Source organism: Podarcis gaigeae, assembly GCF_964106915.1.
Source record: "Podarcis gaigeae genome assembly, chromosome: 12".
In the NCBI taxonomy this organism is placed as follows: Eukaryota; Metazoa; Chordata; class Lepidosauria; order Squamata; family Lacertidae; genus Podarcis; species Podarcis gaigeae.
The window spans coordinates 3,520,693-3,545,015 of record NC_139688.1 but is presented as its reverse complement, the minus strand read 5'-3'; the positions used below and the strand labels follow the sequence as shown (position 1 = coordinate 3,545,015).

Sequence of the window (24,323 nt, the reverse complement as noted above, 5' to 3'; positions counted from 1 at the left end):
TTGGGGGGAAGCCAAGGCTGTTTAAAGTGGCGTCATACTGCTTTAACAAAAAAGCAGAGACATCACCTTGCCAACAAAGGTCCGTATAGTTCAAGCTCTGGTTTTCCCAGTAGTGATGTATGGAAGTGAGAGCTGGACCATCAAGAAGGCTGATCGCCGAAGAATGAATGCTTTTGAATTCTGGTGCTGGAGGCGACTCTTGAGAGTCCCATGGACTGCAAGAAGATCAAACCTCTCCATTCTGAAGGAAACCAGCCCTGAGTGCTCACTGGAAGGACAGCTCCTGAAGCTGAGGCTTCAATACTTTGGCCACCTCATGAGAAGAGAAGACTCCCTGGAAAAGACCCCGATGTTTGGAAAGATGGAGGGCACAAGGAGAAGGGGACGACAGAGGACGAGATGGTAGGACAGTGTTCTCGAAGCTACCAGCGTGAGTTTGACCAAACTGCAGGAGGCAGTGGAAGACAGGAGTGCCTGGCGTGGTCTGGTCCAGGGGGTCACGAAGAGTTGGACACGACTAAACAACAACAACACTGCTTTAACAACATGGTGTAGGGTCTGTGTTTGGCTGCAGTCTCTACCTGCAGTTATTTTCTCTAGTATTTGGCGCAAGAGCGTCATGCTTGGAACAGGGAAAGTTGGCAAGCATCAGCTGGCGGAGGGAAGCTCTAGATCTGTGGTTCCCAAGTTTTTCGGATGCCCCTTACCCTGCCATATAAAAAGCGTTATTGAGGTAGCTCAGTTGGTAGAGCATATGAGACTTTTTATCTTGGGGCCACGAGTTCGAGTCCTGCGTTGGGTGAAGTTCCAGTGTTGCAGGCAGTTGGACTAGATGGTGCTTGTGGTCCCTATGGGATGATTCCTCTCTGAATTAGGGGTTTTTTGTGACCCTCCAAGGAAGGTAATGACAAAGGGAAATTCAAAATAGGAGCAATTAATTGCACGTTCATTCAAAATCCAGTTAGAACAATTCAGTTTAATTCATTCAACAAAACTGACGGACTTGATCCAGGGATACCAGACTTTTCAAAGGCTGAGGGTCATTTATACCTCCAGTATATACCCCCCTCGGACGCGGATGGCGCTGTGGGTTTAACCACAGAGCCTAGGACTTGCTAATCAGAAGGATGGCGGTTTGAATCCCCGTGATGGGGTGAGCTCCTGTTGCTCAGTCCCTGCTCCTGCCAACGTAGCAGTTCGAAAGCACGTCAAAGTGCAAGTAGATAAATAGGTACCGCTCCAGCGGGAAGGTAAACGGCGTTTCCGTGCGCTGCTCTGGTTCGCCAGAAGCGGCTTAGTCCTGCTGGCCACATGACCCGGAAGCTGTACACCGGCTCCCTCGGCCAATAAAGCAAGATGAGCGCCGCAACCCCAGAGTCGGCCACGACTGGACCTAATGGTCAGGGGTCCCTTTACCTTTTTATATACCCCCCTGCTGCCTCCCTGCCTTTTAGTGGCTCCCCACCCCCGGCCAATGTAATCCCACTGTCCTCTTTGAGAGGCACTGCTCTAACGGATGGGTTTTTTTTAGTTTTGAAAAGATGAAGGCAAAGGCAGGGAAGGTGACACGAGGGAATCTGTAAAAACAACAACAACCAAGACACCTCAAATGTGCAAAGAGGGTGTTTACAGGGAAATTGTTTATTTATATCCCACGGACGGCGCAAGGCAGTAAACAACAGAACAGAGAGAGAGATGTGAAAGACTTTGCCATGAAACATTTATCAAAGCAATCTATAGCAGGCTATAAAAAAACCCAGCAGCCGCCTGCCTAAATTGCTGGAACCCTAAAGGAGACATAGAGCATCATTTCACAACTTCCCGGCGTGTCTTTCATCCGCCTTCCTCCAAATCCTGATGGAGGAGAAGGAGGGAAGGTTGGCGGGTTTGCTTGCTGAGAATCTAAAACTGTTATCGGAGCTTCTTTAGCTTGTGTTGGGGGAGAGTGAAGTCCACAGCTATTATTTTCTCAAAGTGCTAGCGTGGATTCATTTAGACCAGAGAGGTGGACGGCCGTTAACTATATCAAGTGAGGACCCCCAACCCAAATAGCCATTTTTGTGCATGAAGCTCAGGTAATGGCTATCCTGGGTCACTTCCCTTTCACTAGGGTTTCATCCTGACCCGTTTGCACAATTTTTTTCGGGGATTTGGTCTGATTTGTTTGCGGGGGAAGTTAGATAACACCACCCAGCTGGGATTCCTGCATTGCAGGAGAACAGTCAGGTGACCCCGGGGTGTGTGTGTGTGTGCTTCACACTCTACAATTCTTTAATTCTATAACCTTTTTAGGGATGTGGGTGGCGCTGTGGGTTAAACCCCAGAGCCTAGGACTTGCCGATCAGAAGGTCGGCGGTTTGAATCCCTGCGACGGGGTGAGCTCCTGTTGCTCGGCCCCAGCTCCTGCCAACCTAGCAGTTCAAAAGCACATCAAAGTGCAAGTAGATAAATAGGTACCACTCCGACGGGAAGGTAAGCAGCGTTTCCGTGCGCTGCTCTGGTTCGCAAGAAGCAGCTTAGTTATGCTGGCCACGTGACCCGGAAGCTGTATGCCGGCTCCCTCGGCCAATAAAGCGAGATGAGCGCCACAACCCCAGAGTCGGCCACGACTGGACCTAATGATCAGGGGTCCCTTTACCTTTACCTTTACTATGACCTCTTTATGGAGCATTCGTCCCTATTGGTCTTTTGGGAGATTGATGTTGCCCCCAGCAATCATTAAACCCACACTTTCCAGTTTGTGTGTTGCTTTCCTCCGCAATTCCCATCTTTTGCGGAGGTGCAATTAGTGCCAGAGACGTCTGTTAAGAGTTTGGGTGTAATCTTCGACACCTCCCTTTCCACGGAGGCGCAGATTGCAGCTATAACAAAGGCAGCATTTTTTCATCTCCGCCAAGCTAAGCAGTTGGCTCCTTACCTCTCTCGCCCTGACCTAGCCACTGTGATCCACGCGACGGTCACCTGCAGACTGGATTATTGTAACTCGCTCTACGTGGGGCTGCCCTTGAGACTGACCCAGAAACTCCAGCGGGTGCAGAATGCCGCAGCAAGGCTCCTTACTGGGTCCTCGCCGCAGGATCACATTCACCCAGTGCTATACCAGCTGCACTGGCTCCTGGTGGAGTACAGGATTAGGTTTAAGGTGCTGGTTTTAACCTTTAAAGCCCTATACAGCCTAGGACCCTCGTACCTACGGGACTGCCTCTCCTGGTATGTCCCACGGAGGACCTTGAAGGTAAAGGTAAAGGTAAAGGGACCCCTGACCATTAGGTCCATTCGTGGCCGACTCTGGGGCTGTGGTGCTCATCTCGCTTTATTGGCCGAGGGAGCCGGCGTACAGCTTCCGGGTCATGTGGCCAGCATGACTAAGCCACTTCTGGTGAACCAGAGCAGTGCATGGAAACGCCGTTTACCTTCCCGCTGGAGAGGTACCTATTTATCTACTTGCACTTTGACGTGCTTTTGAACTGCTAGGTTGGCAGGAGCAGGGAATGAGCAATGGGAGCTCGCCCCGTCACGGGGATTTGAACCGCCAACCTTCTGATCAGCAAGAACTAGGCTCTGTGGTTTAACCCACAGCACCACCCGTGTCCCTGTCCCGTCTGTCCTTAGAGAGGAGGAAAACTGAAATGCAGGAACTGATGAGGAATTGCCAGACAAATCTTCAGCTGGCAGGAGGACTCTCTTTTCGCAACATGCAGCTGTATTCCCAAGCCCAAAGCTGGCTGGCGTGGAAGACTCTAGCTGCCCACGTGTTCCCCACTTGGTAGCAGTGTCACCTGCCTTTGTTTATCCTTTGAAACGGGATTCCTGAGTCACCCCAGGCCTGCTGAGTCAGCCCAAGCCCACACACCAGGCCGAGCAGATGAGTTTTCACCCACAGCTGAGTCCTGCTGCCTCGTGGGCTCTGGGTGGGGTGATTTGGTGAGGGTGCCGAAAACCACCCTGAAATAAGACGGGTGCATCTGTTCAGGGAGCTTGAAGATGCGGCGAGCAGAAAGCTCCGTATGAGGAGGAACTTTTCTCATGCACCGTCTCCATGGCGACGTCTCCCCCAAAATCCTCTAAGTCAGGAGCAAGAGGCTGTGTGGGTGGCTGGCTAGCTGTGGAATCGTACTGCGTTAATAGGTTAGCCTCCACGCATGCACACACAGGCAAACGCCCAGTTTCTTACAGAGGGAGAATTGCTACCTCGGTTCAGCATCAAGAGATAGAGCGGCACTGGGGAGATGTCGTACATTAGTATTCAGCCATCCTCGATTTGTTGTCAAAAGCAGCATTGTCCCAAAAGGCGGGGTTGAAAGGAAGGCCTTGTAATAAACCAAAATCTGCCCTTATTCCCTTATGGGGGACACAAGAGCCCTTATAGAGTCCTTTGTAGGTTCTCCAACGGTCAGAGAAAATGACAGAGGCCAACCAGAGAATACTGAGAAGCAAAGCAGCTAGTAAGCTTGATATTTATTGATCTGTTGCAACAGGGTGCTCCTCTCACACGCAGGAAAGGAGGAGGACCCAGAACAAAGGTGTGCTTGCCCTTATATAGAAATTTTAAATTGCCTTCCCTGGAGCTCAGGTCCACCCTCAAAAACATCATGCATACATCACAGAAGGGATGTAACCCAAGACCACCACCCACAAACGTCATTTGTTGTTGATTAGTCGTGTCTGCCTCTTCGTGACCCCCTGGACCAGAGCACGCCAGGCACTTCTGTCTTCCACTGCCTCTCACAGTTTGGTCAGACTCATGCTGGTAGCTTCGAAAACACCGTCCAACCATCTCGTCCTCCGTCGTCCCCTTCTCCTTGTGCCCTCCATCTTTCCCAGCATCAGGGTCTTTTCCAGGGAGTCTTCTCTGTTAATGAGGTGGCCAAAGTCTTGGAGCCTCAGCTTCAGGATCTGTCCTTCCAGTGAGCACTCAGGGCTGATTTCCTTCAGAATGGATGCATTTGATCTTCTTGCAGTCCATGGGACTCTCAAGAGTCTCCTCCAGCACCAGAATTCCAAAGCATCCATTCTTCGGCGATCAGCCTTCTTTATGGTCCAGCTCTCACTTCCACACATCACTACTGGGAAAACCAGAGCTTGAACTATATGGACCTTTGTGAGCAACCCAGTGATATTTTAGGGAGCAGGCTAGCAGGAGCGGCCCATGACTTACATCATAGGAGCCTACACAACACAAAACACTGTTGCTCTATGTAGGTTTGGTTTTATTTGTTTTTTACCTTATATTTTGGAAATGTACATCCAGGTTCCCCCCCCCCCCCTTTAAATGGTTTCAGGGAGTCAAAATGGTTTCAGGAAAGTCTTCCTGTGCTGCTCCAGACATTTATGAACATATATATATATATGACCTTAAAATTCTTATAACAGTGTAGCAGTGGGTACCCTGTTGCAGTCGTTAGCTTTGCTTTCATATATCCTGGTCTGGTATCTGTTCATTTCCTGACTGGTTTGAGCCTTAAAAGGTACGCTCTCTCCAAAGGTCCAGTTTTCCAAAAGAAGCCCTTGAAGGGGCCCCTCAATATTCTTGTTTCATAATTATTATTTCCCTGCCCTCCAAATGGGAAAATAACAATTGCCAGTAATAAGGGGGAGACGACAATAATTTGTGCCCTTCTTTGCCCTACTCAGGCCACCCAGCTCACAATCTCTCGTTTAACTTTTTCCAGGTGGTGGAAAACCCTGCGATGGCCGACCAGTTTGCCAAACGGGTGTCAGCCCTGAAGGAGAAGGTGCACTTCCGTTCCGTGCTGTTCTCGTGCCACGTCCGCAAGGTGAGCAGCTGGCAGAAGCAGAGGCTGCTCCTCTGTCGCTCCCTCCTGACTCAACGCAGAGCATCAAATGCATCGCTGAGCTAAATTGGGTTGAGAGCAATTTCCTTTCAAATCTCAGGGCATTTCGTACTGCTAATTCAGGTGTCTTGGGGACTTGGCAAAACCAAAAACACCAGCTCTGTTTTCCCCTCCTGCCTTTCTTATGGTGCCATAAGAAAACTGCAGAGATAGCGCAGGATAGTGCACACTCCGGAAATGACCTCTTTCAGCTTCTGCCTTCTGGAAGAAGATACAGGGTTATAAAGACTAGGACCAGCCGCCTGAGAAACAGTTTCTATCCAAATGCAATTTTGGTTTTAAACGCAGTCTCTAAGGGACACGGGTGGCGCTGTGGGTTAAACCACAGAGCCTAGGACTTGCCGATCAGAAGGTCGGCGGTCCGAATCCCCGCAACGGCGTGAGCTCGGTCCCAGCTCTGCCAACCTAGCAGTTCAAAAGCACGTCAAAGTGCAAGTAGATAAAGAAGTACCGCTCCGGCAAGAAGGTAAACGGCATTTCCATGCGCTGCTCTGGTTTCGCCAGAAGCGGCTTAGTTATGTTGGCCACATGACCCGGAAAAGCTGTCTGTGGGCAAACGTGGGCTCCCTCGGCCAGTAAAGCGAGATGAGCGCCGCAACCCCGCGACTGGACCTAACGGTCAGGGATCCCTTTTTAAGGTGCTAAAGGTAAAGGTAAAGGGACCCCTGACCATTAGGTCCAGTCACAGATGACTCTGGGGTTGCAGTGCTCATCTGGCTTTATTGGCCGAAGGGGCCGGAGTACAGCTTCTGGGTCATGTGGGTACTCTTGCCCAGTGTATCATTATTGATGATGTTCTCTCCTTGCAGATCAACCGCTGTAACAAGAGCACAGACAGAGCCATCCTCATCACAGACCAGCACCTATACAAGTTGGAACCGAGGAAACAGTACAAAGTGATGAAATCGATTCCTCTGAGCATGGTAAGAGGGACCTCTCCTGGCAACGGGCTCGGGGAGGTGGTGTGGTGGGCAGCTTTCGTGGTAGTTAAGGTGGTAACGTTTCACAAGGCTGTTGCTGTTTCTGCAAACATCTTCTGCAACATGCCATCGGCACAACTATAGCAGTGGATTTTTATAAGGTCCAATCTGTTGGGATGCTGCTAAGGAATTGGGGCAGATTAAGGCGTTCTGGGAAATGATATATAATGAACTGAAAAAGGTATTTAAATATACCTTTCTGAAGAAACCAGAGGCCTTTCTCTTGGGCATTGTCGGCCAATTGGTGCCAAAGAAGGATAGAACATTCTTTATGTACGCTACAACAGCAGCAAGAATACTCATCGCAAAGTATTGGAAGACACAAGATCTACCCACCTTGGAAGAATGGCAGATGAAGGTGATGGACTATATGGGACTGGCAGAAATGACTGGCAGAATCCGAGACCAGGGGAGAGAGACAGCGGAAGAAGATTGGAAGAAATTTAAGGACTATCTTAAGAAACATTGTAAAATTAATGAATGTTAGAATGACATTGGTTTAGAAATTACGTGGTTTCCAGTGGTAATGGATAAGTAAAATGAAAAGAAAGGCTAAAAATTAAATGAAAAACAAGGGAAAGGATTTGCTGAATTAATAAATTAGAAATTGGAATACAGAGAGGGGAGGTATGAGGAAGTCGGGGAAGTAAGTTATAAGAAAAAAAGGATTGAAATTATACTTGTTTTTTATTATTGTCTGTTTTTATTATTGATTTGTTTTTATACAACTTCTGAAAACTTAATAAAAATCTTTTTTAAAAAAGGGAATTGGGGGCATTTGGCAAGCCTCCAGCTGGCTCCAGCCCACTGGCCAACATGCCAGTCGAACTCCAGTCCTTGGTGCAGCATGAATCTGTGACCCAGAGCTTCAGAATCTGGGCACACAACTCAGCAGAGTAAACGCACAACAGAAGTGGCAGGGAGAGGCTGTGTAAAGCATATTCACAAGCAGTTTATTCAGCGCACATTAGGACAAGAGGAAAAACATGTCTTCTCTTCTTCATGTCCAAAGCAAGCGGCATAAGCAAAAGCTATACACACAAATGGATGTTCCCAGCAAGCTGTGCTGGAGTGTAAACAGACATGGTGTAAGTCCACCGAGAATGAGTTGCTGTGCTCATTAGGCCTGGCGAAGTCTATGGAGATTGTGTTTTTACTAACAGAGTTAACACCAACTTTGAACTGTGTGAACTGGCCTTCTCGGTAGTGGCGCCCGCCCTGCAGAACACCCTGCCATCAGATGTCAAGGAAATAAACAACTATCTGACTTTTAGAAGACATCCGAAGGCAGCCCAGTTTAGGGAAGTTTTTAATGTTTGATGTTGTATTGTGCTTTTAATATTCTGTTGGAAGCTGCCCAGAGTGGCTGGGGAAACTCAGCCAGATGGGCGGGGTATATATAATAAATTCAGAGGTTGAAGAGGCAATATTCCGGTCTTTTGGACACGGCCCTCATCAATCCAGCTGGCCAGACTTGCAATGGTCTCTCTGGTACCCGTCTGGTTGTTAAGTTTAGACCTTGTTTCGTCCTTGCCTTGGCCGCCTAGTTTCCACTTGGAGGGGAGTCGCTGAAACCTTTTTGCGATTTGTCTCTCTCGACAGGTGACTGGGATGAGCGTGACCAGCGGCGTGGATCAGCTGGTCATCTTCCACACCCAGAACCACGACGGCCTGGTGGTCTGTCTCCACAAAATGAAGCCGGAAAACGATGGCCGTGTCGGGGAGTTGGTTGGTGTGATGGTGGACCACTTCAGAAGGTGGGTGGCTTTTAAAGCAAAATAAATAAATAAAATGGTGTTGATTGATTGCAGCACGGAGTCAGAATACAGCTGCACCTTCTGCTGAAAGTACAACCCTGGGAACTGTACAGGTGAAACTCGGAAAATTAGAATATCGTGGAAAAGTTCGTTTATTTCAGTAATTCAACTTAAAAGGTGAAACAGATATATGAGATAGTCTCATGACATGCAAAGCGAGATATGTCAAGCCTTTATTTGTTATAATTGTGATGATCATGGCGTACAGCTGATGAAAACCCCAAATTAACAGTCTCAGAAAATTAGAATATTAAATGAAACCAGCAAAATAGACTGAAAATAGAGCAGTATTTTGTCGTTTAGTCGTGTCCGCCTCTTTGTGACCTCCTGGACCAGAGCACACCAGGCACTTCTGTCTTCCACTGCCTCCCGCAGTTTGGTCAAACTCATGCTGGTCCCTTCGAGAACACTGTCCCACCATCTCGTCCTCTGTCATCCCCTTCTCCTTGTGCCCTCCATCTTGTCCGACATCAGGGTCTTTTCCAGGGAGTCTTCTCTTCTCATGAGGTGGTCAAAGTATTGGAGCCTCAGCTTCAGGATCTCTCCTTCCAGGGAGCGCTCAGGGCTGATTTCCTTCAGAATGGAGAGGTTTGATCTTCCTGCAGTCCATGGGACTCTCAAGAGTCTCCTCCAACACCATAATTCAAAAAAGATCCTTCATGGATCACTGCCTTGTCGTGGCGAAGGGGCTTGAATAACTCAGAGAAGCTATGAGCTACACCATGCAGGGCCACCCAAGACGGACAGGTCATAGTGGAGAGTTTTTTGTTTTTGTTTTAAATAATATTTATTACTTTTAAATATTACAGAAAAGAAAAAGAAGAAAGACAAAAGAGAAAAAACAAAAAAAAGAAAGGAACAATACAATACAATATAAAAACAATACAAAACACAACCTAAACACATTAAACTAAACATATTAAACTGAGCTAAACAAAACCCTAACCCACCCTAACCCTAAACAAAATAAAACAAAAAACATTAAAAAACATACATCACAGCTTTTTCATGCTCTATCTTTCATTCCCTTGTTTCCTCGACTTCCTCTCACCTCCCTTTTTGTATTCCACTTCTATTAATTGTTTCAGCAAATCCTTTGCATCTTTTCCTATTTTCTGTCATATTATAAATATCTTAACATATTTTTTATCCTTATTTTCCATTAAAACTAAAATACTTATATATGCTTAACTCCTTATAACATTTCTGCTAAGACCATAAAATTTCTTTCCACCAATTTTCTATCACTCATTAATTTTACAGTATTTCTATATACAGACTTTAAATTCTCCAATCTTCTTCCACCATCTCCTCTCCCTGGTTTCAAAATCTGCCAGTCCTTTCCGTCAATTCCATATAGTCCATCAACCTGGGGATCTTATGTCCGAGGCTCTTAACTCTTTTCCAGGTCCCTGGCCACCTGGGACCTGGGGAAGGGACATAGTGGAGAGTTTTGACCAAACGTGATCCACCTGGAGGAGGAACCAGCAAGCCACTCCAGTATCCCTGCCAAGAAAACTCCATGGACAAAGACAACAGGCTTCTGATAGGCCCCCTTGAATGACAATCAGTGCCTGCACCAATGGGGAACACTGTCTAAAGCCATCCCCATGCCATTAATCCCCCTTATTAAGCCATTGTGCAAAGGCACTTGGGCCTCTTTCTTTCTTTTTCTTCAAAACTTTTTATTGATTTTCCAAGTTTATAACAAACATAAACGACAAAAAAGGAAAAAAAAAACATTACAATATAAAAAACAAACAAGCATACAGACATTAATCCTATCTATTATAATCCCATTTTTGTTACCATTGTTAGATGACTTCCTCAAATCCCTCTTGCTGATTTTCCTTATGACCCGTTTTAGCAGTTTTCCAAGACTAATTTCCAATGAAATTAACTTAGTCAATTAACATCTTCCTTTCTTATCATATTCACTTCTATCCATAGTATTATGCAATTCGAAACTTTAAATTCCTAAGCCAATTTGGTACTCACAAATGGTGCTACTTATATTATCTTAGAATATTTTACTAAATAATCCATTCTTCTTGGTACTTCTCCTCTTTCTGTTCGCGAATTTTTCCGATCAGGTTGGCCAGCTCAAAAAAGTCCATCACCTTCATCTGCCATTCCTCCACTGTTGGTATTTCTTGTAGTTTCCAATATTTGGCTAACAAAATTCCTGCTGCAGTTGTGGCGTACAAAAGGCCATGTGGGTCTCTTTCAGCCTACAGCTGTCTGTGGCGCGAACCACGATCCCGTACCCTTGATGGATGGCCCCCCCCTCCCCGTCGGCGGTGGGATTAGAGAGAGCCGCTCTTGACCCAGTGACCCCCGGGGCACCCTAATGCAGATCTGAAGATGGAGGAGGCTCAGAAGTCTGAGCTGGGATTAGGAGTGGCAGTAGGGCTGACCCTGGCACACACACAGAGCCCCTTCTCTGGGCTCGCACATCGATTCCCGAATGGGGGTCCGAGAGCAGGCTTCTGAGCACACCAGAAGTATGTCTGGCACAATGACTTGGGGGTATGCACATTAATGAAGTACAGTATTTTTTGCTCTATAAGACTCACTTTTCCCCTCCTAAAAAGTAAGAGGAAATGTGTGTGCGTCTTATGGAGCGAATGCAGGCTGCGCAGCTATCCCAGAAGCCAGAACAGCAAGAGGGATTGCTGCTTTCACTGCGCAGCGATACCTCTTGCTGTTCTGGCTTGTGAGATTCAGAATATTTTTTTTCTTGTTTTCCTCCTCCAAAAACTAGGTGCGTCTTGTGGTTTGGTGCGTCTTATAGAGCGAAAAATACGTAATGGAGACCAAAAAAAATGAGAAAGTTGGAGGGCAACAGAATGCTTAAAGGTAAAGGTAAAGGGACCCCTGACCATTAGGTCCAGTCGCGGATGACTCTGGGGTTGCGGCGCTCATCTCGCTTTATTGGCCGAGGGAGCCGGCGTACAGCTTCCGGGTCATGTGGCCAGCATGACGAAGCCGCTTCTGGCGAACCAGAGCAGCACACGGAAACGCCGTTTACCTTCCCGCCAGAGCGGTACCTATTGAACTACTTGCACTTTGACGTGCTTTTGCACTGCTAGGTTGGCAGGAGCAGGGACCGAGCAATGGGAGCTCACCCCGTCATGGGGATTCGAACCGCCGACCTTCTGATCGGCAAGCCCTAGGCTCTGTGGTTTAACCCACAGCGCCACCCGCGTCCCTGCCTTGTAAAAACAGTGGGAAAAACAGGTGTTCTGCCCCTGAGCCTCAGCCCTTCCCTCAAATAAGTGATGCTGCCTTATTACCAACTATCTCAGTATTGCCTACACTGGCCGGCAGCAGCTGTGCATGGATTTTAGGGGAAGGGACATTCTCAGGTGCCGAGATTGCATCTATGTGCTCTGCCCCTGAGCCACCTCCCTTGCCTTTAGGGCTGAGCTTCATTTCAATAGAGCATGAACCTCTTAATCTCAGGGTCGTGGGTTTGATCCCCAGGTGGGGCGAAAGATTCCTGCATTGCAGAGGGTTGGGCTGGATGACCCTGGTAGCCCCTTTGGACTCAGTAGAACATGAACCTCTTAATCTCATGGTTGTGGGTTCAGTCCCCACATGGGGCAAAATAATAATAATAATATAATTTATTATTTATTCCCCAGTCACTCTGGACGGCTTCCAACCGAATATTAAAAACAATACAGCGTCAGACATTAAAAATTTCCCTAAACAGGGCCGCCTTCAGTTGTCTTTTAAAAGTAAAATACAGTGGTACCTCAGGTTACATACGCTTCAGGTTACAGACTCCACTAACCCAGAAATAGTGCTTCAGGTTAAGAACTTTGCTTCAGGATGAGAACAGAAATCGTGCTCCAGTGGCGCGGCGGCAGTGGGAGGCCCCATTAGCTAAAGTGGTGCTTCAGGTTAAGAACAGTTTCAGGTTAAGTACGGACCTCCGGAACGAATTAAGTACTTAACCCGAGGTACCACTGTAAAATAGTTGTTTATTTCCTTGACATCTGATGGGAGGGCGTTCCACAGGGCGGGCGCCACCACCGAGAAGGCCCTCTGCCCTGGTTCCCTGTAACTTGGCTTCTCGCAGTGAGGGAACCGCCAGAAGGCCCTCGGAGCGGGACCTCAATGTCCAGGCTGGATTCCTGCATTGCAGAGGGTTGAGCTGGATGACCCTGGTAGCCCCTTTGGACAAACCTCTTAATCTCAAGGTCATGGGTTCAACCCCCATGTGGGGCAAAAATAATAATAATAATAATAATAATAATAATAATAATAATAATAATAATAAACAACAACCCCTGTGGGCTCCTCTACGATTCCATGATTTTGAGGACCTTTCAGGGGCCTGGAGCAGCGTGATTTGTAACCACAAAGAACTCCAATAATCAACCACCCGTATAGGCAGAGAGAGGGGAAGGGAAGCCAGGGGAATGCAAGCCTGGGTCCTTCGCTGTCGCAGCAGGTGACAGATGGGATCCTTCTCTGGGAAAACCCCCATCCTTGCAGGGTCGAGCCATTGCCATCTGTTGCGGCAGCTGCAGGCACGCGCCGGGACACTGACCAGGTGCAGGAGAAGAAAGGAACGATGGCGAAAGGGGAGGGAGGGCTGGAAGGAAGGAAGGAAGGGGGGCTGGACTGTTTGCCATGCGTCTCCCCGGAGCTTCACAAAGGGGATTGCGAGAAATTACTGCACAGCGCTGGCAGGTTGGGAGTGATGGACTGCAAGGCAGCTGTCAGGCCTGGTCTGGATTACCAGTGGATTTCTGGCTTGGTCTCCACATCTGAAGGCAGCAACACTGAGACACCAGTTGCTGGAAAACGCAGGAGGTTGAGAGCGCTCTTGCGTTCGAATCCTGCCTGCGGGTTTTCCATGAGGGGAATCATGAGGTTGGCCACTGTGAGAAGGCTGGACTCAATGGACCGCCTTTGGCCTGAACCAGCCGGCTCGTCTTGTGTTCCGATATGGGTGTGCACAGCAGATTTGAAAGCACGGCATCTTGTTTATATACAGTGGTGCCTCGCAAGACGAAAATAATCCGTTCCGCGAGTCTTTTCATCTAGCGGTTTTTTCGTCTTGCAAAGCAAGCCCATTAGCGGCTTAGCAGATTAGCACTATTAGCAGTTTAGCGGATAAGCGGATAAGTGGCTTAGCGGCTTAGAAAAAGGGGGGAAAGGGGGGGAAAGTCGGAAAAACTCGCAAGACATTTTCGTCTTGCGAAGCAAGCCCATAGGGAAATTCGTCTTGCAAAGCACCTCCAAAACGGAAAACCCTTTCGTCTAGCAGGTTTTTCGTCTTGTGAGGCATTCGTCTTGCGGGGCACCACTGTATCGTATTTTTCGCTCTATAGGACGCACTTTCCCCCCTCCAAAAATGAAGGGGAAATGTGTGTGCGTCCTATGGAGCGAATGCAGGCTCCTTGGCTTCAGCGACAGCAACGCGAAGCCTCCGAAGTGCAGAGGGAGCGCTCCCTCCGCGCTCCAGAAGCTACACATTGCTTTCACTGAAGCCTGGAGCACCGACCCCTCTCGCTCTCCAGGCTTCAGGGATAGGCACCGGGAACTCGCGCTGCGCTCCAAAGGCTTCGCAACCTTTCCGCCGCTCCCGGAACTGTTCTGGGGGCTGGGGTCGGGAAAACTTGGGCTTCCCCCGCCCCAGCCCCGCGGCTGAAAACAAAGCCAAGACAGCGAGCGGGATCCATCCCGCTCAGTGTCTTGGCTTCTGCCAAAGCCGCGCACATCCTCTCCTGACTGTAGAGGTTGCGTGCGGCTAAAGAGGAAGCCAAGACAGCCAGTGGGATGGATCCCGCTCGCTGTCTTGACTTCTTTGCTCTTTGGGGCTGGGGGGGGGGGAAAATAAGACTTTTTTTCTTGATTTCCCCCCGTAAAAACTAAGTGCGTCTTATGGTCCAGTGTGGTGTAGTGGTTAAGAGCGGTAGTCTCATAATCTGGGGAACCGGGTTCGAGTCTCCGCTCCTCCACATGCAGTTGCTGGGTGACCTTGGGCCACTCACACTTCTTTGAAGTCTCTCAGCCCCACTCACCTCACAGAGTGTTTGTTGTGGGGGAGGAAGGGAAAGGAGAATGTTAGCCGCTTGGAGACTCCTTAAAGGGAGTGAAAGGCGGGATATCAAATCCAAACTCTTCTTCTTCTTCTTCTTCTTCTTCTTCTTCTTCTTCTTCTTCTTCTTCTTCTTCAGTGGGCCTTATGGAGCGAAAAATACGGTACCTCTTCCCTACCACTGAACTATGGCCCTTTTCTAACCATGTTGATCCTTTTGTTACCTCGGAGCCTGCTTTTCCCTCCATTCTTATGAATCATGACAATAGCAGTTCTTTTTTTTAATATAAATTTTTATTAGTTTTTCAGCATATAATTTTCAACAATAACTAAACATACTTTCATATCTCATACCATTTTTTTTTACTTCCATCAATCACATCTGAAAATTTTCCAATCTATTCACTTAATATACATTCCTTGCTCCCACTATTACATTTAAATCTCATAACTAATAACTCTATTCTTTCTCTACACTGCAATGTTTCATACATTTCTCCTTACAAAATTTCTTGTAGTCCTACTAGCATAATTTGTCGATTACAGCTGCTCTTCAAATAATTCGTATATTTCTTCCAATCTTCTGCGAATCTCTGGTCCCGCAGGTTTCGAATCCTTCCTGTCATTTTATCTAATTCTGCGTAGTGTATTAATTTTGTCTGCCATTCTTCTTTCGCCGGAGGCCACAGCAATTCTTTGCCAGACATGCCTGAGCTGATCTCTCTCTCCATTAGCCCAGAGCTTTACAAACTATGTGTCGTGACACATGTGCCGGTGGCAGTGTGCAAGTGTGTCCCCCTGCATCTCCTGGGGGTGGAAAGGGGTTAGTTTGACACGGGGGCAAATAAAAGAAGACGCCTTCACCCCGGTATGGTGGTTCCCTTTTATCGCCGTCTCTCAGACCATGTTGGGGAACGGACTATATTTTGAAGGGGGGGGGGGAATCAACAAATTCCTATGCCCCACAAATAACCCAGAGGTGCAATTTAAATAAAAGGACACATTCTACTCATGTAAAAACACGCTGATTCCCAGAACGTCTGAGGGCCGGATTTAGAAGGCGATTGGGCCTCATCCGGCCCCTGGGCCTTAGATTGCCCTGTCATAAGTAGACTCTCCTTCATTGAAGGCTTCTCAGCAGAGGTTGGACAGCCATCTGTCAGGGTTATAGTTGACCCTTGGGGTCCCTGCAAGCTCTACATTTCTGCAATTCTATGCTTCATGGATCTAAAGTCTGTGATCTCCAGCCATCCTTCCCAAAGGGAAAAAAAATAGGTCTTTGGAGGAGGAGCTGGCCATGGTACTGAATCCTCTTATTTTTCTTCCTTGTGGCTGAGTAAGATTGTCTTCCATGAACATGGTTTTAACAGTAAGTCCGTGAGTGACTGTGGAGGCCAATTCTGAATCCACACGTCCTTCCAGTGGGGACATTGGTTTCCAGGCGGGAGTTGGTCACGGTGTGGATTTGCCAAGCGTGCCTTCCTCTTAGCACATTTCTCCCTTGTGTCCCGAGTTTGAGCATCTACAAAGCCCATGACACCTTTGGGAAAGGCTGTTCTCCAACTGGAGCGCTCGCAGGCCAGTGTTTCCCAACTGTTGGTGTTTATACTACATTTTTTAAGATTTGCCTTGAGAGAGTCTTTAAACCTCTTTTGTTGACCACCAGCATTACGCTTTCCATTTTTAAGTTGGGAATAGAGTAGTTGCTTTGGAAGACGATCATCAGGCACCTGCACAACATGACCAGTCCAACGAAGTTGATGTTGAAGAATCATCTCTTTGACACTGGTGATCTTTGCTTCTTCCAGTACACTGGCCTTAGTTCGCCTGTCTTCTCTAGTGATGTGTACACTTTTTTGGAGACCCCGTTGATGGACACTCTCTGGCACTGAATAGCAAAGTCCTGGCCAACATACATAGGATGTTGCCTTATACCAAATCAGACCACTGGTCTTTCTTGTCAAGTCCTATGGTTCCCAAACTTTTTCAGCCCACTGCCCTTTGGTTCCACAAACTCATCCCTAGTGCTCACTATAAAAAGCCTTATTCAGAACAGTGGCTTGCGTGATCCACTATGGAAGATAAAGGTAAAGGGACCCCTGACCATTAGGTCCAGTCGTGGACGACTCTGGGGTTGCGGCGCTCATGTCGCTTTATTGGCCGAGGGACCCGGAGTACAGCTTGGCCAGCATGACTAAGCTGCTTCTGGCGAACCAGAGCAGGGCACGGAAACGCCGTTTACCTTCCCGCCGGAGTGGTACCTATTGATCTACTTGCACTTTGACGTGCTTTTGAACTGGTAGGTTGGCAGGAGCAAGGACTGAGCAACGGGAGCTCACCCTGTCACGGGGATTCGAACTGTCAACCTTCTGATCGGCAAGTCCTACAAGGCGTCCCTGCCTTGTAAAAACAGTGGAAAAAACAGGTGTTCTGCCCCTGAGCCGCTTGGAAGAGCCCTTTGACATACTTGCACTTTGACGTGCTTTCAAACTGCTAGGTTGGCAGGAGCAAGGACCGAGCAATGGGAGCTCACCCCATCGCAGGGATTCGAACCACCGACCTTCTGATCGGTAAGTCCTAGGCTCTGTGGTTTAACCCACAGCGCCACCCGCGTCCCCACTATGGAAGATAGCAACACAATAAAATTCAAAACAGTAGCAATTAATTGCATGCTTATTCAAAATCCAATTAAAACTATTTAGCTTAATTAATTCCACAAAACTGATGAACTGCATGTCCGTGATCTGCCTTTCCCCGAGCCGAGCTCCTGCTCGCGTCGACAGAAGGCCTCCAGAGATAGTGGCAGGTCCCCAGATGAAGTGGACATCACACTTTGTCACGTGCTACAGCATCCTCTTTATCTGTAAGGCCAGAAGCTCCTGTGTGTATTTTTAATTATGGCTGGGAATAAATAGTGCATAATTAACGCAAGCCGCATGAAATTTGTGCGAGGAGGCTGGACGTGTCGCACTTCCCCCCGCGATGCTGTTTTGCGCCGTTTCCAAGTGCGAGACGTGAAGCGACAGCTCTCCGGAATGCGATCACCTGTTAGCGGAGTCTTTAATTTGCACCTCTTAAGATTTGGCAGCAGAAAACGTGTCCTGACAAAATGAAGGGGCTGCTGTCAAGGAGGGAATTGCCCCCATCTGTGGGGCACGAAGCTCGTGCCCATGTATTGTTGTTTACTTGTAAGATTCCTTCACCATAAGGGGCAAGGGCGGGTTACAGCAACACACAGAGAATCGTCGACTTGGAAGGGACACCAAGGGATATCTAGTCCAACCCTGGCAATGCAGGAATCACAACCACTGACAGGTGGCCACCCAATCTCTGCTTAGAAACCTCCAAGGAAGGAAAGTCCATCGCCTGCTGAGGTAATCTGCTCCACAACCAAGCAGGTCTTACTGTCAAAAAATTATTCTTTTTTAAAAATCATTTTTATTTGATTTTTCCAATACAAAATTATAAAAATCCAAATGCATATACAGTAGTACCTCAGGTTAAGTACTTAATTCGTTCCGGAGGTCTGTACTTAACCTGAAACTGTTCTTAAGCTGAGGTACCACTTTAGCTAATGGGGCCTCCCACTGCCGCCGCATGATTTCTGTTCTCATCCTGAAGCAAAGTTCTCAACCTCAGGTACTATTTCTGGATTAGCGGAGTCTGTAACCTGAAGCGTCTGTAACCCGAGGTACCACTGTACAGAGATTTCTCCAAATCTCAGGACTTCCCCCCACCCCTTCCCCGGAGTCCTGATTTAAATATTTAAAACTGCATCTTCTTCCGAACTCAAACTTTTACGTCCATCCATATTGTCCGTGGTAATTGTTACACTACACGCGAAATCAAAACCCTGCCAATGTTTCAATCTACTTTCTTAAATAACTTAGAAATTTTCCCCATTCTTCTGTCAAGTTTTTGTCCTCTTGGTTCCAGAGTTTTCCAGTCAGCTTTGCCATTTTGGCATAGTCGATCATCTTGGCTTGCCATTCCTCTGATAGGGAGTCTTTCTTCTTTCCATCTCTGGGCTAGTAGCATCTGTGCGGCTGTTGTTCCATACATAAAAAGTGTTTTCTGGACCTTTGGAATGTCTATACCTGTAATTCCTAATAAAAAAGCTTCTGGTTTTTTAAAACAAAATTTTTAAAAACATTTTTTTCATTTCATTATATGTCATCTCCCAGAAGGCTTTTACCACCTTACAGGTCCACCACGTATGAAAAAGGGTACTTTCTTTTCCTTTACGTTTCCAGCACATATTTGTACTTGTCCTATACATGTTTGCCAAGTTTGCAGGAGTCAGATACCACCGGTACATCATTTTCATATAATTCTCTTCCAAAATATAAACATGTCGTGAACTTCAGGTCTGTTTTCCATAACTTTTCCCAATCTGCCATCTGAATATTATGCCCCAGACCCCTTGCCAAGTGTATCATTACCGACTTGACCAGTTCATCCTTTGTACAGAATTTTTTCTTAATGTGTATTCAGGAATCTCCTTTCTCGCCATTTGAATTCATCGATTGGGGTCCTACTTGGGCTGTCTTTAGCATATGAGCTGCCAGGGTACAAAGATCCGTCCAGTGGCCCCTCCCAATTTAGTTTAGCCCTTGTAAAGGGAATTGGGGTTGCTCGTGCGTAAGTGGCCGCTGCTCTAGGCAACGTTCCCTGGCTAAACTTTTCCCTGGCTGAACAGCACTTTCTCCGTGGCTGTGTCCGTCACTGGCAGAATCCGTCAGTGGGCGTTTCCTGAACTTCTTCCAGCATAAAAGCTCTTTGACACCAAGTCGCCGCCTAGCCTCCCTGTGCGGATGTTTTCTGCGCAGAGTGGGTGTGGCCAGCGGAGGTCCTGGGCTCTCCCCGCTGGTCTCTGTGGAAGAGTCTTGGAGCCATCTCTCCGACGTCCCTTCCAGCTCTCTTTTCTTCCCGGTGTCACGCTGACCTCCTTCCTCCGAGGAAGTGTTCCCTCTCTCCCGGCTGGGCCCTTCTCCTGCATCACTGGGGAGCCTCACCTCCACTCTTGGCTCCGATGGCAGTTCCCTGACAGCCCCCAAATTAACTTTTATTATCCTTATGTCAGACACCACGCTTACGCCTTATCTCTTGTTTACGAAAGAAGGGAGGAGAAAGAAAGAAACTTTTTAATTTGTATTTACAATACAATTATACTCGCTGAGTCTGACAAGCGTCACCGCTAATGTGGTGCGTCTTTGGTAAATGAGCACACAGAGTCGAAAGTCCTTTAGTGAAACAGTAGGCAAACATTTCAGTAATACCTAGGTATATATGTATTTTGTTTTTCTAGCTTGACCAAAATTATTTATTATTTCATAACAGGTAGAAACAGTCATACATACTTCAGGTTGCGTTTTTTCGGGTTACAGATGCACCAAAACCTGGAAGTACAGGAACAGGTTACTTCCAGGTTTCGGCGGTTGCGCATGCGCAGAAGTGCTAAATAGCGCTTTGCATATGCGCAGAAGTGCCGAATCATAACCCGCGCATGCGCAGATGCGCCGCTGCAGGTTGCGAACGTGCCTCCCGCATGGATCACGTTCATAACCCAAGTGTCCACTGTAGTTAAGAACTTAGGCGGTTTCAGCAGTGGGTGCCTGGCGCCCCCCAGAATTTGGCACTCGGGTGCCCCGCACCCCTTGCACCCCCGGGTAAAGACGGCCCTGGGTCCTAACCCTCTGGAGCAGAGGAAACAAACTTTTTCCATCTTCCATGTGAGAGCCCTTTAGATATTTGAAGATGGCTAAGCTTTTCTCCCTCTTCCTCAAAGCTGGAACGTGTGAACATCCCCTGAAGTTGACTCTTGGAAGACTCAGGACAGAGAAAAGATAGGCATTCTTTGCACAGTTAGACTATGGAACTCCCTGCCACATGAAGCATTGATGTCACACGGCAGCTAAAAAAGCCAATGCAATTCTGGGCTGCATCAATAGGAGCATAGCATCTAGATCAAGGGAGGTAATAGTGCCACTGTATTCTGCTCTGGTCAGACCTCACCTGGAGTACTGTGTCCAGTTCTGGGCACCACAGTTCAAGAAGGACACTGACAAACTGGAACGTGTCCAGAGGAGGGCAACCAAAATGGTCAAAGGCCTGGAAACGATGCCTTATGAGGAACGGCTAAGGGAGCTGGGCATGTTTAGCCTGGAGAAGAGGAGGTTAAGGGGTGATATGATAGCCATGTTCAAATATATAAAAGGATGTCACATAGAGGAGGGAGAAAGGTTGTTTTCTGCTGCTCCAGAGAAGCGGACACGGAGCAATGGATCCAAACTACAAGAAAGAAGATTCCACCTAAACATTAGGAAGAACTTCCTGACAGTAAGAGCTGTTTGACAGTGGAATTTGCTGCCAAGGAGTGTGGTGGAGTCTCCTTCTTTGGAGGTCTTTAAGCAGAGGCTTGACAACCATATGTCAGGAGTGCTCTGATGGTGTTTCCTGCTTGGCAGGGGGTTGGACTCGATGGCCCTTGGGGTCTCTTCCAACTCTAGGATTCTATGATTCTATGATTCTATGGCCGCCAACCCGAATGGGTTTAAAAGCGGAAATCCGTGAAAGAAAAGGCTATCAGTGGCTGCTAGTCATGGTTACCCCATTCTGTCTCCACTCAGAGGCAGCATGGGAATCTCGGGTGGGCTGTTGTCCTCCTTGCGTCTCGTTGGCCACTGGGTAGGCCTTTGGCTTGATCTCCAGGGCTCTTTGCATTTTTAACTCCCCAGTTCTTAATACCTGTTTTCGTTTTGCTGCCCGGTGTTCTGGGGACGCAGCTAGAATTCGAATCCTGCCCTTGTAAGCTTTCGCAGCTCCTTTGCGGTTTTGGGTCGCCCGCAGAGTCCACGATGCGCCTCTTTTCCTCTCTAAAGCCAGAGCAGGAAACCTGATTGCCCCACTTTGCAGATGCCTGGGACACGGTTGCTAGGGAACTGCCAGAAAGCTCATTAACAGCTGAGATTAAGCAGGGAGCCTGGAAGGAAGCAGAAAGAGAAAGAAAAAGAGGTGAAGAAAAGAAAGGAAGGTGTCAAGGTGAGGGAGGGTGAAAGGAGAGAGGGAGAGAAAGAGGAGGGAGGGAGCTCTCACAAGCACTGAAACTGCATTGGGGTCCTAACCAGTGCGATTTTATTTATTTTATTGCATTTATATCAGACCTTTCCCCCCCCCAAGGAGCTCAAAGTGGCATACATGGAGGTGTTCAGATCCTGCCTGCAGGTTGGCCACTGTGAGAACAGGCCACTGGCATGATGCGCTGGCCTTCTTACGTTCCTCTCTGTGGCATGTGAGAGGGCAAGCTGTAAACACCCTCCATGCACTTATGTGCGTGTGCACTCAAGGCCAAATGCGTCTGTTCCTCACACAGAGGTTTTTATTTCAAAGCACAATTCAAAGTATTGGTGTTGACCTTGAAAGCCCTAAACGGCCTTGGCCCAGTATACCTGAAGGAGCATCTCTACCCCCATCAGTCTGCCCAGACACTGAGGTCCAGCGCTGAGGGCCTTCTGGCGGTTCCCTCCCTGTGAGAAGTGAGGTTACAGGGAACCAGGCAGAGGGGCTTCTTGGTGGTGGCACCAGCCCTGTGGAACGCCCTCCCACCAGATGTCAAGGAGATAAAGAACAACACAACTTTTAGAAGACATCTGAAGGCAACCCTGTTCAGGGAAGTTTTTAATGTGTGACATTTTAATGCACCGTATTTTTGCTCTATAAGATGCACCAGACCACAAGACGCACCTAGTTTTTGGAGGAGGAAAACAAGAAAAAATATTCTGAATCTCAGAAGCCAAAACTACAAGAGGGATCACTGCGCAGTGAAAGCAGCGATCCCTCTTGCTGTTCTGGCTTCTGGGATAGCTGCGCAGCCTGCATCCGCTCCATAAGACGCACACACATTTCCCCTTACTTTTTAGGAGGGAAAAAGTGAGTCTGATAGAGCAAAAAAATACGGTATTTTCAAGCTTTGTTGGAAGCCGCCCAGAGTGGCTGGGGAAACCCAGCCAGATGGGCGGGGTACAAATAATAAATTACTATTACTATCTGTGGCATGTGAGATGGCAAACTGTAAACACCTTCCACGCATTTACGTGAGTGTGCACTCAAGGCCAGATGTGTCTGTTGCGCACGCAGAGGTTTTTATTTCCTGAGATTCTCCGAGGAAGGAGCAGAGCCCAGGAGCACTGTTTTATCATCTTCGGGTGGACAGTGGCTTTGGAGCGAAGCTTTTCCCAAACATCAAACAGGCTGCGCTCTGAACATTAAGCAGCGGGAGGTGGCGATGACTTGGCCAGCCCAGTTTGATCCTCAAAGCTGCTAGAGGATCAAAGTCACAAGGGACTGCCAAGTCATTGCAACTGAATCATCCAAGGGTTTGCTGTTGGCACAGACTAAAAACCTGCAGGTGTAATCCGGGAATGTAGGCAGGCCTGATGCAATTCTCTCACTGCCCTGGCGGGTTGCAGACGGAAGGCCTCTGGAACACGGATTGGTTTTGCCGCGTATCCCTTCAGAATATTTCTGTCCCACCTTTCTGCATCAATATTTTGAAGAGGGCTCACAAGGGTACAATGAAAATGGCTGCAATGGTACAGTACAGAGACAGTGTGGTGCAGTGGTTAGAGTGCTGGACTATGGCTTGGGAGAGCAGGGTTCGAATTCCTGCTTAGCCGTGAAGCTCACTGGGTGGCGAGCCTAGCTGAGAAAGAAGGAAATGCCAAAAGCCAAACCCCTAATAAAACAGCAATAGAACAATTAAAATGATTACCGTATTTTTCGCTCTATAACACGCACCTGACCATAACACACACGTAGTTTTTAGAGGAGGAAAATCCGTAGGCATGCCACCCGTAGGCATTCCCTCCATAACACGCACAGACATTTCCCCTTACTTTTTAGGAGGAAAAAAGTGAGTGTTATGGTGCAAAAAATATGGTATTAAAAATAACGTCTTTTTTTAAGACAACCAAGCAGAAATGTTTTAGGTTCCAAGGGTATATCGTAGCCTGACAAGAAATAGTGTTCAACCTTTTAACTGCTATCAAGATTATAATAGCTAATAACTGGTGGAGGGAAGCATATCTCCTACTATATCTGAATGGATTGAGAAAATTTGGTTCATTGTTACTTCCACTAAACTAACTTATTGCAAAATAATTCATATCAACCAGCCTAACGCGCTTATGGGAAAATGGGCATTTTTGGGCAATGTTTTGCAACAACAAACTCAAGGAAAATTCCCAACCTTAAGTTGTTTCCAATCTGCTGCAATTGTATTTATTAATGTCCTTTTATCTTTGGTTTAAAGGGATGCGGGTGGCGCTGTGGTCTAAACCACTGAGCCTAGGACTTGCCGATCAGAAGGTCGGCAGTTCGAAACCCTGCAACGGGGTGAACTCCTGTTGCTCGGTCCCTGCTCCTGCCAACCTAGCAGTCCGAAAGCACGTCAAAGTGCAAGTAGATAAATAGGTACCGCTCTGGTGGGAAGGTAAACGGCGGGAAGGTAAACGCCGTTTGCGTGCGCTGCTCTGGTTTTGCCAGAAGCGGCTTAGTCATGCTGGCCACATGACCATACAGTCAAGCTGTATGCCGGCTCCCTCGGCCAGTAAAG

The 24,323-nt window shown here is 47.7% G+C and overlaps 1 protein-coding gene and 1 long non-coding RNA gene across 5 annotated transcripts in view; one reads left to right on the top strand and one right to left on the bottom strand.

The window, feature by feature from the left end:
* The window catches only part of LOC310827916, a 103,148-nt gene that overhangs the window by 53,177 nt on the left and 25,648 nt on the right, over nt 1-24,323 (bottom strand). The window lies entirely within an intron of this gene.
* LOC310827687 (unconventional myosin-Ig-like) overlaps nt 1-24,323 on the top strand; it is a 98,149-nt gene that overhangs the window by 60,311 nt on the left and 13,515 nt on the right. For 3 of the 4 annotated variants that reach the window (XR_014556477.1, XM_083703995.1, XM_083703996.1), the window contains exons 19-21: nt 5,673-5,777; nt 6,665-6,778; nt 8,438-8,592. Coding sequence is in view for 2 of the 4 variants with exons in the window: in XM_083703995.1 (XP_083560121.1) it covers nt 5,673-5,777; nt 6,665-6,778; nt 8,438-8,592 (374 nt within the window). In the remaining 2 variants the exon portion in view is untranslated. Of the gene's footprint in view, nt 1-5,672; nt 5,778-6,664; nt 6,779-8,437; nt 9,406-10,096; nt 10,393-24,323 lie in introns of those variants that run through there. The other variant, XR_014556478.1, reaches the window with a different exon arrangement.